Source organism: Diabrotica virgifera, chromosome 4, assembly GCF_917563875.1.
Source record: "Diabrotica virgifera virgifera chromosome 4, PGI_DIABVI_V3a".
Taxonomy (NCBI): Eukaryota; Metazoa; Arthropoda; class Insecta; order Coleoptera; family Chrysomelidae; genus Diabrotica; species Diabrotica virgifera.
Window position 1 is genome coordinate 25,076,724 of NC_065446.1, and position 14,211 is coordinate 25,090,934.

General features: G+C 31.6%; 1 protein-coding gene across 4 annotated transcripts in view; it reads right to left on the bottom strand.

The window, feature by feature from the left end:
• Nucleotides 1–14,211, bottom strand: part of LOC114334865 (protein doublesex) — a 773,059-nt gene that overhangs the window by 193,546 nt on the left and 565,302 nt on the right. For 2 of the 4 annotated variants that reach the window (XR_007697668.1, XR_007697669.1), the window contains exons 3-4: nt 3,050–3,127; nt 2,470–2,865 (exon numbers count right to left, since the gene is read on the bottom strand). The exons of 1 other annotated variant lie outside the window; for it this stretch is intronic. Coding sequence is in view for 1 of the 3 variants with exons in the window: in XM_050649069.1 (XP_050505026.1) it covers nt 3,036–3,127 (92 nt within the window). In the remaining 2 variants the exon portion in view is untranslated. Of the gene's footprint in view, nt 1–2,469; nt 2,866–3,035; nt 3,128–14,211 lie in introns of those variants that run through there. One more of the 4 variants, XM_050649069.1, reaches the window with a different exon arrangement.

Here is a 14,211-nt window from a genome sequence, read left to right on the forward strand (position 1 = left end):
CAAAAATATTTAATAGTTTTTGAGATATTGAATTTGTTTACTAAATCTTACTCTATTTTCAATTGCAAAAACGCGGTTGTTGTCAAAGAAATATTCACCTGTATTAAATCTTATTTTTATTTTTATGTATATTTTCGATAAATGTATTGATTAATTCAACTTACAATTAAACTTCCCCCTAAAATGGCATTTGAAAATTATTCAAATTTGTTTATAATTTGTTTTTTTAATAACGTCGCGGGGATTAAATATTTTGAAATGCCGTTTCGATAATTGGGTTCCTGGGAATTTTTCACTAATTAACAAATTTTTTTGTCGTTTTTTCCTTTTCTTTTTTTTTTTCTTGGAGTTATATTACTACGGGCCCTTTTAGGGTTAAGTTTCATTATGAATGTTGAATCACTAAGCTGTAGATTCTAGACCTAAAAATATTAAGATTGGTCTAAAATTACTTAAATAAAATGTGGCTACTTACTGAGTTACAGGGTGTTTTATTTAAAAATTTAAAAATGATTTTTACCAAGTACTTTCAAACTATTTGACGTATCCTTATCATACTTGACAAAAAGTGTGGGTACTATACAGTTTACTAAATTGTGATAAATAAAAGTTTCTAGCTACTACCAGAGGCGTACGACAGGGGATAGTTAATGGTTGACCCTTACCAAATTCTACGCCACTGAGGGAATTACTATTTTAGCGAAATTTTTCGATTCTCCAATACTTTCTATGTAAATAATATACTCTTTACTGGTAGCAATTAAGTCATTAGTTTTCGAGATATTGGACGTTAAAAATGAAACGGCATAGTTATTTTGATTCATCCATTCATTCATTTTAAACTGCCAATATCTCTCAAACTGATGACTTTATCGATACCAATAAAGTTAATTACATACAAAGTATTGGAGAATCGAAAAATTTCGCTAAAATAGTAATTCACTCAGTGGCGTAGAATTTGGGAAGGGTCAATCATTCACTATCCCCTGTCGTACGCCTCTGGCACTAGCTAGAAACGTTTATTAATCACAATTTAGTGGGGTCTATAATAGCCACACTTTCTGCCAAGTATGATAAGGAGACGTCAAATAGTTTTAAAGTACTAGGGTAACAATAATTTTTAAATTTTTAAATAAAACACCCTGTAACTCAGTAAGTAGCCACATTTTATTTAAGAGATTTTAGTTAAATCTTAATATTTTTAGGTCTAGAATCTATAACACAGAGATTCGACATTCTTAATAAAATTTAACCCTAAAAGGGCCCGTAGTAATAAAACTCCAAGAAAAAAAAAGAAATTTTGTTAATTAGTAAAAAATTCCCAGGAACCCAATTATCGAAACGGCATATCAAAATACTTAATCCCCGCAACGTTTTTAAAAAAACAAATTATAAACAAATTTGAATAATTTTCAAATGCAATTTTAGGTGGGAGTTTAATTGAAATTTGAATTTATCAATACATTTATCGAAAATATACATAAAAATAAAAATAATGAGATCTTAAGCAGGTGAATATTTCTTTGGCAACAACCGCGTTTTTGCAATTTAAAATATAGTAACATTTAATAAATAAATTCAATATTTCAAAAAATATTAAATATTTTTTGACCAATTTTTTTTTTCTTAATACTGGTAACATAGCGCAACTTAGTCTGTAAAATAAGATATTTTATAGCGCTTATTTAAAACGCTAAAAATAATTTTTTGCAAATTTGTTTTTAAAGTTTTATATACAATTATTTAAATAAATAGGGGGTCAAATTTAATTTAGTAAGTCCTATATGAAAAATTTACTCTTCAACTTTGCAGAAAAAAATCCCATAGATCTTCATTGATAAGTTAATTACCTCAGCAGTTAAAAAAGTATTTTTTTTTGAAAAAATGACCCCTTTTTAATTATTTAAACAATGATCCCCTTGTATGATTTGGATACTTTTTTGAAAATAGTTTTTGTACCCACCTAAACTTTGATATAAAATTTGTTTTAACCTGTACGAATTTACATTTTGACTTTTTTTTATTTTATTAGGCTAATTTAAAGTTTTCGGATTTTAATTGCCTGGTGTCCAGAAACTCTCCCGACAAACGAAGACAGGAGATTATTCAGGTTTATGTACATCAGAAATATAACGTTGGACTTCGCATTAAAAATGTTTTGCACCTTACCACACTAAATAACTTTTTAATGTTAAAATTATTATATTATGTACCTATTACAAACAGTTTTGCAATACAAACGTCTCTAAATGACTACAAATACCATACAGTATCAGTAAATATCTCAAAAACCAAACCAAAAAAAATTTTCTTTTACTATTTCTGCTTCTTTATACTGGTTAAATACAACAATATAAAAAAATAATATGTATTTAAATCTTAAAAAATATATTCTCGGTCTTAATGGGTTAATCAAAAATACTCCGAAACTGTCATAAAGTAATAATTTCATTTAATTAAATTACTTACCATCTACAAAAGTTGAATATTCAATATGTTTTCCAAATTCTTCAAAATTGCACTTGCTTATTCACGAAGTTATATTACACATAGCCTAAGAGATCTATTTCAAATATGACTACTTGAATAATGACGAAAAAAGTTTTAAGGCTAGTTAATACGTTAATACTTCAGACATCTATGTCTTCTAGCCACACAAAGAGTATATTTAGAGTCTTTTTAACTTAACTTAGCAAAAAATTAGAAACATAAAAAACAGGTAGGCTTTTTGTCAAAAATAAATAAGGTTTTGGCGGTTGAACTTTGAAGATTAGATGAGAACGTTGCATTTAAACTGCAGATTCACCGACTTGAACGTTGGGTTGTTGAATGGAGTTCTTCGGTCTTGAGTGGTTGTCTTCAGATCTAGTTTGAAAAAAATAAATAAACAAATAAATTTAGCTGAAAAAATGATGTTGTATAAAACACCCAAAATTTTAAAATTAAAAGGAAAATTAAAAAAGTTAAATGTTAAGTGACTGATTAAAATATCTGCAAAAACAAATTCTAATTTTGGGTGAGAGTTAATTTTTTAATCATCCATACTGACGGGTCGAATTTCGAAGCTCCACGCCATCGTACATATTCAAGTTGTGTATTCTTGAGTATTCATTCACCACCCTCTTTCCTATTTAAAAAGAATACAAATAAATTATAATGTACAAAATAAATATCATTATTACAGGTTTCACAATAATTGATTACTTTTTTAGTGCCTAAATAGCCCGATCAAAGAACAATCTGACCCAAAGAAAATAAGGAAGGATGAAAATTGGAAATAGATAGTTGAAATTGTCTAATATTATATAAGAAAAAGTTTACAATTCTACATCCCCTCCATTTTACAAAAATAGAGGGGAATACCCCCTCTCGAAAATGAAAAAAAAAATAGATTCAAAATAAGACTGGAATTGGATAAAATGACTGATTCTAAACAACTTTTCTTCTATAGAGTTTTTTCACTAAGCCAATACTTTTCGAGTTATTTGCGAGTGAATATGTTCATGTTTAACAAAATAAAACATGTTTTTGGGCGGTTTTTCTGAGATAACTCAAAAAGTAAGTATTTTAGCGAAAAAAATATTAATAGCAAAAATATAGCCCATAAAAAATTTAAAAAAATGCTGTCGACCCAGTAGAAGCAGAGTTGCAGCTAATGAAAAGTAGGTTCTTCTTTGTCAAATTCCAAATCGAATATTTCAATGTGAAATAACCCAAAAACGGAGCACTTTTAGGGGAAAATTCATTTTAACTTTTTTAAAGTGTTTAAAAAAAGGTTTATTTTTGTTTTTTAAAAAAACTTGGAATATTAAAAGTAAGTGAATTACGCTCAAAATATTGTTGGTTCCTTTTATTTTTTGGTAAAAAAATCGCGAAGATCACCCCCTAATTAGCATCACATATACATTTTAACATTAACACTTCACAAGTTACTTTGTTTATGTATTATTTTTATATGATCTGTAAGTTTCCTCGGTTCAAAGTGCTTCGTTTTGAAAAAGCTGTAGTTAAAATGGCTTGAACGAGTAACTAATCACGAGATTAGGCAAATTTTGAACAGCCATAGCATAACTAATTTTTGTCTAACAAGAAAACAAAAAGAAAAAATATTCAGAAAAGCAAAACGTACATTTTATTACTCTTTGAGACTTTGGTATTCCTAATTGTTTTTAAGTTAATTCCATAAACAATTACGATTTTTTTCAAAATAAAAAAAATGTTTTATTTTAAACCCAATATTTTTCAAAACTAAGCACTTTGAACCAATGAAACATAGATAATATAAACAATACATAAGTAAAATAAGTTGTAAAGCGATAACGATTAATTTTATTTAAGAAGCTAATTAAGGGGTGATTTTCGCCGTTTTTTTACCAAAAAATAAAAGGTACCAACAATATTATGAGCGTTACTCACTTACTTTTAATGTTAGAAGTTATTTTAAAAAACAAAAGTAAACGTTTTTTTAAACACTTTAAAAAAGTTGAAATGACTTTTCCCCGAAAAGTGCTCCGTTTTTGGTTATTTCACATTGAAATATTCGATTTGAAATTTGACGAAGAAGAACCTACATTTCATTAGCTGCAACTCTGCTTCTACTGAGTCTGCAGACCTCACGCATACACCATTTTTTTTAAATTTTTTATAAGCTATATTTTTACTAAGAATATTTTTTTCACTAAAATACTTACTTTTTGAGTTATCTCCGAAAAACCGTCAAAAAACTTTTTTTGGTTAAAAATGAACTCATTCACTCGCAAATAATTCGAAAAGTATTGACATAGTAAAAAACTCTATAGAACAAAAGTTACTTAGAATTAGTCATTTTATCCAATTCCGAACTCCTTTTGGATAGTCCTATCAGGGAAATTGAATCAATCCCTGCCTTCTGCAGATTCCAGGTGTTTCCTGACCCGGGAAACTAGTACCTGCTAAGTGTCCCCTGTCCAGGGTCACGGATGAAGCCCACAACGGCATCCAGGGCGGAGAAGAAGGTCTTCACAACGGTCTGGAGGACGGAGGTGGCAGCCCCCTGGTTTTAGGGCTTGTATAAAATCGAACCTGGAAATCGGCAGCTGGTTTTTCAGTATCTGTATTGAGCGGAAGTCATTTAGGCCAGAACGGTCAATACAGAATAGTACTCGGTGCGGTGGCAACCACTTAAACAGCGTGTACACAGCGGTGTAGAAAGCCAAGGGAATGACTACTACACTATTTTTCCCAGGTTAATCAATATGGCTGAGGAAATAAACGATGGCCCCGAGTACGGGCGCTTCTTAAATGGGGCAGGGGTGCGAAGAATCTCCCGCTTGGCCAAATTTGATATACAGAGAAGTTGTAGAATAGGCACATGGAATGTGCGGAGTTTATATGAACCAGGAAAAACACACAATACCATAAATGAGATGAAAAGGCAGCAAATATCATTTCTGGGTATCAGTGAAATGCGATGGCCTGGATCTGGCCAATGCCATGTGGATGATCATGAAGTATATTATGCAGGAGAAAAGAGTAATTACCATCGTCATGGTGTAGGATTCATAGTCTCGAACGAGGTTAGCAAATGTGTTAGGGCGGTATGCCAGGTATCTGAACGAGTCATAATGATTCAGTTGAACGCGAAACCCAGAAACATAAATTTAATACAAGTGTATGCACCGACAGCGGAAAGTGAACTGGAAGAACTTAACAAGTTTTACGCCGATGTAAAAACTGTTACCGACCAACTCAAGACTAGAGATCTCACCATTCTGATGGGTGACCTTAATGCTAAGATAGGAAAAGGCAGACAAAGTAATATTATTGGCTGTTATGGACTGGGCGATAGAAATGAAAGGGGAGACTATTTCGCAGATTTTTGCAAAGAACATAATCTATGTATAATGAATACCTTTTTCAAATTACCTAAAAGGAGATTATATACGTGGAAATCTCCAGCAGATACCCCCAATAATATCGTAAGAAACCAAATTGACTACATAACCATCAGTGAGCGTTACAGAAATGCAGTAAAGTCTGTAAAAACCTATCCTGGCGCCGATGTGCCATCTGATCACAATCTATTGTTAGCCGAAATAAAATTAAAACTTAAACGGATAAAACAACAACGATCCTCTAACAAACTGGATACCGATTTTATTAGAAACAATAGTCAGGGGATTTCAAACAATTTAGAGAGCAATTTTGAGAATAGCGAACAACAAGAATCCATCGAGGATCATTGGAACCAAATCAAAACGATTATAAGCAACTCAACTCCAAACTTCAAAGAGAAAAATCAAAAGAAGCAACAGTGGATGAACGATGAGATTTTGAATTTGATGGAAAAAAGACGAAAATTTAAGAATCAAAACATCGAAATGTATAAACGCATTAATAAAGAGATAAGGACTAAAATACGTGCGGTAAAAGAAAGATACTTTGAAAAAAAAATGTTTAGAAATTGAAGAGTTGCAGAGAAAACATGATTCATTTAATATGTATAAAAAAATAAAAGAACTCACCGGTCAGGTCAGAACAAAAAACATGCAAATAACATCGTTGATAGAGACGGAAAACTGATTATCACTGATTTGGATAAAATAGACAGATGGAAAGAATACATTGAGGAACTGTTTAATGATGAAAGGCCCGAGCTTGAAATTAACGAAGTAGTTACAGGACCTGACATAACTATCGACGAAATTGAACAAGCAAAAAGATTAGCAAAGACCAGAAAAGCGACGGGACCAGACGAAATACCGAATGAAATAATAAAGCTCTTCGAAAATTCAGGTAAAAGATCTCTCCTTCATCTTTTTAATAAAGTTTATCAAACTGGCTATATACCAACGGATTGGCTGCTGTCGACTTTTGTGACGATTCCTAAAAAAGCAAACGCGAAAAGATGTAGTGACTACCGAACCATTAGCTTGATGAGTCATGTTTTAAAGATATTTCTACGAATTTTGCACTCTAGGATGTACCAAAAAATAGAAGAACAGCTTGGTGATACACAGTTTGGATTCCGCAATAACCTTGGGACCAGAGAAGCACTGTTTAGTATTCAGGTTATGGTACAGAAATGCAGAGATGTCGGACATCCGGTTTATATGTGTTTCATTGACTTTGAGAAGGCCTTTGATCGGGTAAAACATACGGAAATGATTGCTATTCTTCAGAAAGTGGGTATTGATGATAAAGACCTACGCATTATCAAAAATCTTTACTGGCATCAACGTGCAAACATCAGGATTGGCTGGGACACGTCTGAAGAACTTCAAATACGAAGAGGAGTAAGGCAGGGCTGCATTTTGTCCCCACTAATATTTAACATCTATTCTGAGTTTGTTTTCAATAAAGCAGTGGATAATGCTCAATGTGGTATCAAAATGAATGGCGTCAATATTAATAATTTGAGATATGCGGATGACACGGTGTTAATTGCGAGCAGTTATGAAGAACTTCAACATCTGATTAATAGGATTACCACAACGTGTGATGAATATGGACTCAAGCTAAACACCGCAAAGACCAAGGTGATGGTTGTCAGTAAGACGCCAATACAACCGGAAGTAGTAACAGCTTATGGTGAACAATTAGAGAGAACTAACAGTATCACCTACCTTGGTTGTAATCTAAATGAGAACTGGGACATGAGCAAAGAAATTAGAATACGTATAGAGAAGGCCAGAGCTGCATTCTTTAAGATAAAGAAACTTTTATGTGGAAACAACATTACTTTGAATCTTAAAATTAGATTAGTGAGATGTTATGTGTTCTCTACTCTTTTGTACGGTGTCGAAGGTTGGACTTTAACAGATACTCTTCTCAAGAAATTGGAAGCCTTTGAAATTTGGGTATACCGAAGAATCCTACGAATAAGTTGGGTGGATAGAGTTCGTAACGAAGTTGTTTTGCACCGGATGGCAAAAGTCACAGGAGTCGTCAGAACAGGTAAAAATCGAAAACTTGAATATTTTGGCCATGTTATGCGACACCCAGAGAGATATAATATACTCCATTTAATAATACAAGGCAAGGTAGACGGAAGAAGAGGACCAGGTCGAAGAAGAACGTCATGGCTTAAAAACCTGAGAGAATGGTATAACAGATCCTCTGCATCCCTTTTCCGAGCTGCCGTTAACAAAATTGCTATAGCCAATTTGATAGCCAACGTTCGATAATCGAGCACAACACATGAAGAAGAAGAAGATCCAATTCCGAACTTATTTTGAACGTATATTTTTTCACCCCCGAGAAAAATTTTTCACCCCGTATTTTCCATTTTTTGTAAAATGGAGGGGATGTAGAATTGTAAACTTTTTCGTATATAATAATAGACAATTTCAACTATCTATTCCCAAATTTTCACCCTTCCTTTATTTTTTTGGGGGTTTTCGTAAAATTTTGCGTTCCCTGATCGGGCTAAAACTTAAAGCTATGTCTACACTGGCGCAACTTCCTGTTCGACAAACGCATGCGTCACAGCGCACGGTGTAATAAAAAAAAGGCATGCGCTACAGCATGCCTTGTTTGGAGTTGAAAGGTGGAAATTTTTTAGCGCACGGTCTGATGCATATAGAATATAGAATATAGATCTAAACCTGTTGGATTTTTCGTTCAACTTCTCTTTCAATTCATGTTGTTTTCTGTGCCTTATCAGTTTTATCAAAAGCAATACTGTAATTATGTCGAGTAAAACAGACACAAACATCAAATTTTATTGATGACTACAAAAAAAATTTTGCACTGTGGGGTATTTGTCGTATACAGTATAAAAACAAACAATACGTACTGATCCTCTAGAAGGCTTAGCAAAAAAATATAATTTAACTGTTACCGCTGTCAAAACGAAAATAAAAAGTTTGAGATCGTACTTCTCAAAAAAATACTTTTATCAACTGTCAATATAGCTCAACCAATGTGGACAGCACTTTACAGGCATCTTATCTTGATCATCAAGGCATGCAATGTAAGCAATGTCGACAGTTGAAAAAGCGTATTGAATTGAAAGAGGAAGACGAAAGTGAACAAATGTAGACACAGCTTAAGAAACGATATAAGTTCGAACTGAACTGATCTGTTTAATGGATAAAAATTATTTGATATGTAAGTTAGTGTCTTAAAAATTATAGAAAACAATGGACAACCGATATAATCTTGTCCTGATTATAATGAATTAATAAATAAAATATTTTTTTTATAAATTAAAAAAAATCGGTCCGAGCAGATACACCTAATTTTAAATTTTTTGTATCATTCAAAACAAAAATGGTCTTCTGTAATTTCTCTCTTAAGTTGGTAGTTTTCGAGTTATAAACAAATTTAAAACTGAAAAAAAAAACGAAAAATGACGATTTTCAAGGCTCAAAAACAAATGTTATTCTGTAACAAATGTTAAATGTTATCAGTTATTGATAAGTATTTTGGACTGATTTCATTTTAAAACATGCATCAGGCATGCAGCCTGTTTGTCCGTCTTCCCAAAAGGAACCTTCATTAACAAATAAAAAAATATATTAGGTATATAATAAATATCAAAAATTTTTATCGGGACCTGATAGAAAAAGGTTTTACTGTGTTTCTCGATCTTGAAAATCGTCAATTTTCTTATTTTTTAAGTTTTAAATTGTTTACAACTCGAAAACGATCAAATTAAGAAAAAAATTACAAAAAATCTATTTTATTTCGAATGATCCAAAAAATCTAAAATAATATGTGAACGGTTAGAAAATTAAAAAAAAAATACATATTAAATAATTTTTATTTATTAAGATCGGTGAAGGTCACCCTTATATTAGGGCAGTCAATGAGGTTATTTGGCTCCGAATTCCATCCCACTACATCGATTTACTTGATATTTTCACAGTAGGTAGGGAATAGGCCAAGAAGGAAAGTCTACCCTATGCTGATGTGCGCTTTTATCTTGGAGGTGTTTCCCATCCCTTCTCGGGAGTGAAAAATGTTTTGGTTAAAATAGCCACGGAAGTGGCTAGAGAACCTAAATTTTAGCAAAAACTGTTCTACAATTATTATTTTTTGAAAACTCAATACTTTTTGAGTTATTCGTGGTTGAAAGTTGGCCATTTTCATTGAAAAATAACACCTTTTCGGACAGATTTTTGCGAATACGTTAAAAACTATGCATCTAACAAAAAAAACGGTATAAAATATTTCTGTAGGTTACAAAAAAAAACAAAGAGATTCGTTTCTTCATAAATCTTCTAGTTAAAATACAAAGATGGACATGGTAGGTAAGAAGAGTTTGTTTTTTGCTGCATGCTCAAATCGGTGTATTCAACTTGAAATAACAGAGAAACTGTCGATTTTAGGTGTATAATGACACTAATAACTTTTGTAGTTCTTGAAAATACCTTTAAAATGAGCAATACTAAATGTCGATTACATTCAAACTAAGCGAGATATTCTGCAAAAAAGTTGATAACTAATGTATTTTAAGAAGAAATGAGAAGTATATTTTACCCCTCATCGATCAGAATTTAAGTACATCGTTTTTCTTCTACAATACTTTTTATTATAGTGTTATTTCTATGTTCAAAAAGTTGGACTGGATTAAAATGAATGGTTTTTGAAAAAAATAAGATCAAATTGTAGAGCGCATTTTTAAATTTTCTTAAAAAGCTTCTTTTTCCTCCATGTAACTCGAAAAAGATAAGATATTTCTTATCATTTTTAAGTTACCTGGAGAAAAAGGAAGATTTTTAAGAAAATTTAACGATGCTCTCTATAATTTGATCTTTTTTTTTAAACCATTCATTTTAAACCCGTCCAACTATTTTAACATAGAAATAACACTATAATTAAAGGGTATTGCGGAATGAAAACGATGCATTTACATTTTGGTGGATGGAGGATAAAATTACTTCTCATTTTTTCTTAAAATACATGTGGTTATCAACTGTTTTTGAAGCATATCTCGCTCAGTTTTAATGTAATGGACCTTTAATATAGCTCATTTTAAAGGTCATTTTAAGCACTACAAAAGGTATTAGCAGCATTATTAGTGTGACTAACTTCAATTCAACCGAATTCGGGACAAGGAAGAAAAAAATACCTGAAATCCGGGACTTTGCCATGAAAATCGGGCCATTTTTTTTTAAATAAACATAGAACTTTAATACCATCATTTTATTGATTATTATTTAACATTTCTATGTTGACAATAATATTTTTGATGGGATTATGCTACAATTGGTTTGTCCACAGTTTTGGTTTTGGTAGAACTATAATAACACGGACGGTTTTTTTTCCAAGAATACGGTCTAACAATAAACATCAAGAAGACAAAATTTATAAGCATATCTAAAATACAAAGAAATAACGAAAATCTCCTCATGAACGGAACTAATGTTGAACGAGTAGACCAATATACATATCTTGGAACAATAATCAACTCCACAAATCATTACTTCCAGGAAATTAAAATTAGAATAGAAAAGGCTAGAGCTAATTGGCTAGGTGCTACCTTTTCTCGACTTTGTTTTACGGAATGGAAGCTTTAAACTTGAATACGGCATCAATGAAAAAACTGGAATCATTCGAGATGTGGGTGTATAGAAGAAGTCTGAAAATATCATTTGACAGAACACGTCAACAAACAAAGAAGTTCTGAGAAATATGAATAAAGAAATGGAAGTTTAAATACAATCAAAACCAGAAAATTGGAATATCTCGGACATATTATTACACGCGGAGAGAGATACAACTTGCGTCAACTCAATATGCAGGAAAGATTCAAGGAAAAGAAGTATTCAACCTGAGAGAATGGTACGGATGTACATCAAATGAAATTCTCAGAGCAGCCGTCTCTAAAGTTCGAATAGCTATTATGATGATTATAACCTCCGTCGCGGAGATGGCACTTGAAGAAGAAGAAGATAATATCACGATATAAAATGCATGCGTTTTGGATGTCGTATTAGTATTACGCTCTAGAAGTTGTCGACTTTTTTTCGTCCCACCAATTCAATAATTTGATATGAATTCTTAGAAGAATAATATTCAAAATTTCAAAATAGAATTTTACCAAAACGTTGAAAATTCGGATGACCCGGAAGCCTTGCGCGGGACGCCGGGACACGACTTCGTAATTCGGGCCATGTCCCGGATTTTTCGGGCTAGTTGGTCACACTAAGCATTATACACCTAAAATCGACTGTTTCTCTGTTATTTCAAGTTGAATAAATCAATTTGAGAATGTACCAAAAAACAAACTATTTTACCTACCATATCTCTTTTTGTATTATAACTAGAAGATTTATGAAGACAAGTGTCTCTTTGTTTTTTATAACCTACAAAAATGTTTAATATAGTTTTTTTAGTTAGACGCATAGTTTTTAAGGTATTCGCAAAAAAACGTTCGAAAAGGTATTATGTTTCAATGAAAATGACCAATTTTCAACCACGAATATTTCAAACAGTATTGAGTTTTGAAAAAAAAATTATAGAACAGTTTTTGCTTAGAATTAGGTTTTCTAGCGAATTCCGTGGTAATTTTAACCAAATAATTTTCCACCCCTAAGAAGGGGTGGGAACCACCCCCAAGATAAAAGCACACATCGGCATAGGGTAGACTTTGAATTAGGAGATAAGTAGAAGCTAGGCCCAAAATTTCATTAAAATCCATGCAGTAGGATAGAATTCGGAGGTATTTAATATCCTATTCTTGCTCCCATTGACTGGCGTATATCATATATCGGATCTTTTATTATTAGGGTATGTATTTAAAAAACAGAATATTTTTTCAACCTTAATTTTTCAATCGATCTTATATCGGATCCTCTACTATTTGGTTAGGACATACACAGTAATTTAAATTAATATTTTCCCAAGTATTACAATAATTATTATTTATTTATCTAACCCTAAACCATGAAATTTGCACACATTTCAAGTAGAAAATATGATTCAATGTATACAGTGCGTCCATAAAGTAACGCATAAATTCATTATTTCGTAAACCGGTGACTTTAAGAAAAATCCCAAAACAGGTCTGTTCTTATTTTTAAATTACGATTTTTTGGCATATATAACATACTAGTGACGTCATCCATCTGGGCGTGATGACGTAATCGATGATTTTTTATAAACGAGAAGAGGGGTCATGTGATAGCTCCTTTAAAAGGGTATTTAATTCTCCATTCAATAATATAAACATTAATATAATTATTTATACAGGGTGTCCAAAAAATATTTTTTAAATTAAATTAATTGACACAAAAGATGAATGTATGTAATTTGTTTAATTGTTAATACATTTTACTGCTGTCAGAAAACAGAAAAATGTTTTATTTGAAAAATAAACATTGATTTTCGCTTAAACGAAATGTTCAAACTGTCAAGAGGCAGGTGGGTGGCAGTTTAACATTGAATTTAAGCGAAAAGTAATATTTATTTATCAAATAAACATTTTTTCCTGTTTTCTGACAACAGTAAAACTAAAGTATTTTGAATTAAATAAATATATACATTATTCTTTTTGTCTCAATTAATTTAATTAAAACATTTTTTTTGAAGACCCTGAAAAATTAATTATGTTAATGTTTATATTAATAAATAGAGAATTGAATGCCCTTTCAAATGAGCTAGCAAATGACCCCTATTCTCATTTAAAAAAATCATCGATTACGTCATCACGCCCAGATGGATGACGTGACTAGTATGAAATATATGTCAAAAAATCATAATTTAAAAATAAAAATCGACCTATTTTGGGATTTTTCCTTAAAGTCGCCGGTTTACGAAATAGTGAATGTGTGCGTTACTTTATGGACGTACTGTATTACCCTTTTAACCCTTTAATATCTGGGTACAATAATTAATGAAAATAATGAATAAACAGAAGAAATTAAATCCAAATAAGACAGGCAAAAAATGCACTCAACAAACTGAAAAAAGAATTCTGTAGCAGGGATATGTATTACAATTTCTTTAAAAATAAGACTTCTGAGGTTCTACGTGTTTCCCGTATTATTTTATGGGTTGGTGGTTTGGACATTAAAGAAAGATGTTTCGGACAGATTAGAAGCCTTCGAGTTATGGGCCTACAGAAGGATATTACGAATAAGTTAAAAGAAAGAGAGGTTCTAGATACAATTAAACTTAGAAAACTGCAATATCTGGGACATGTCATGAGTGGCGAGCATTATAACTTGTTGCAATTAATAATACAAGGAAGAATACAGGGTAGAAGGAGTCGCGGAAGAAGAC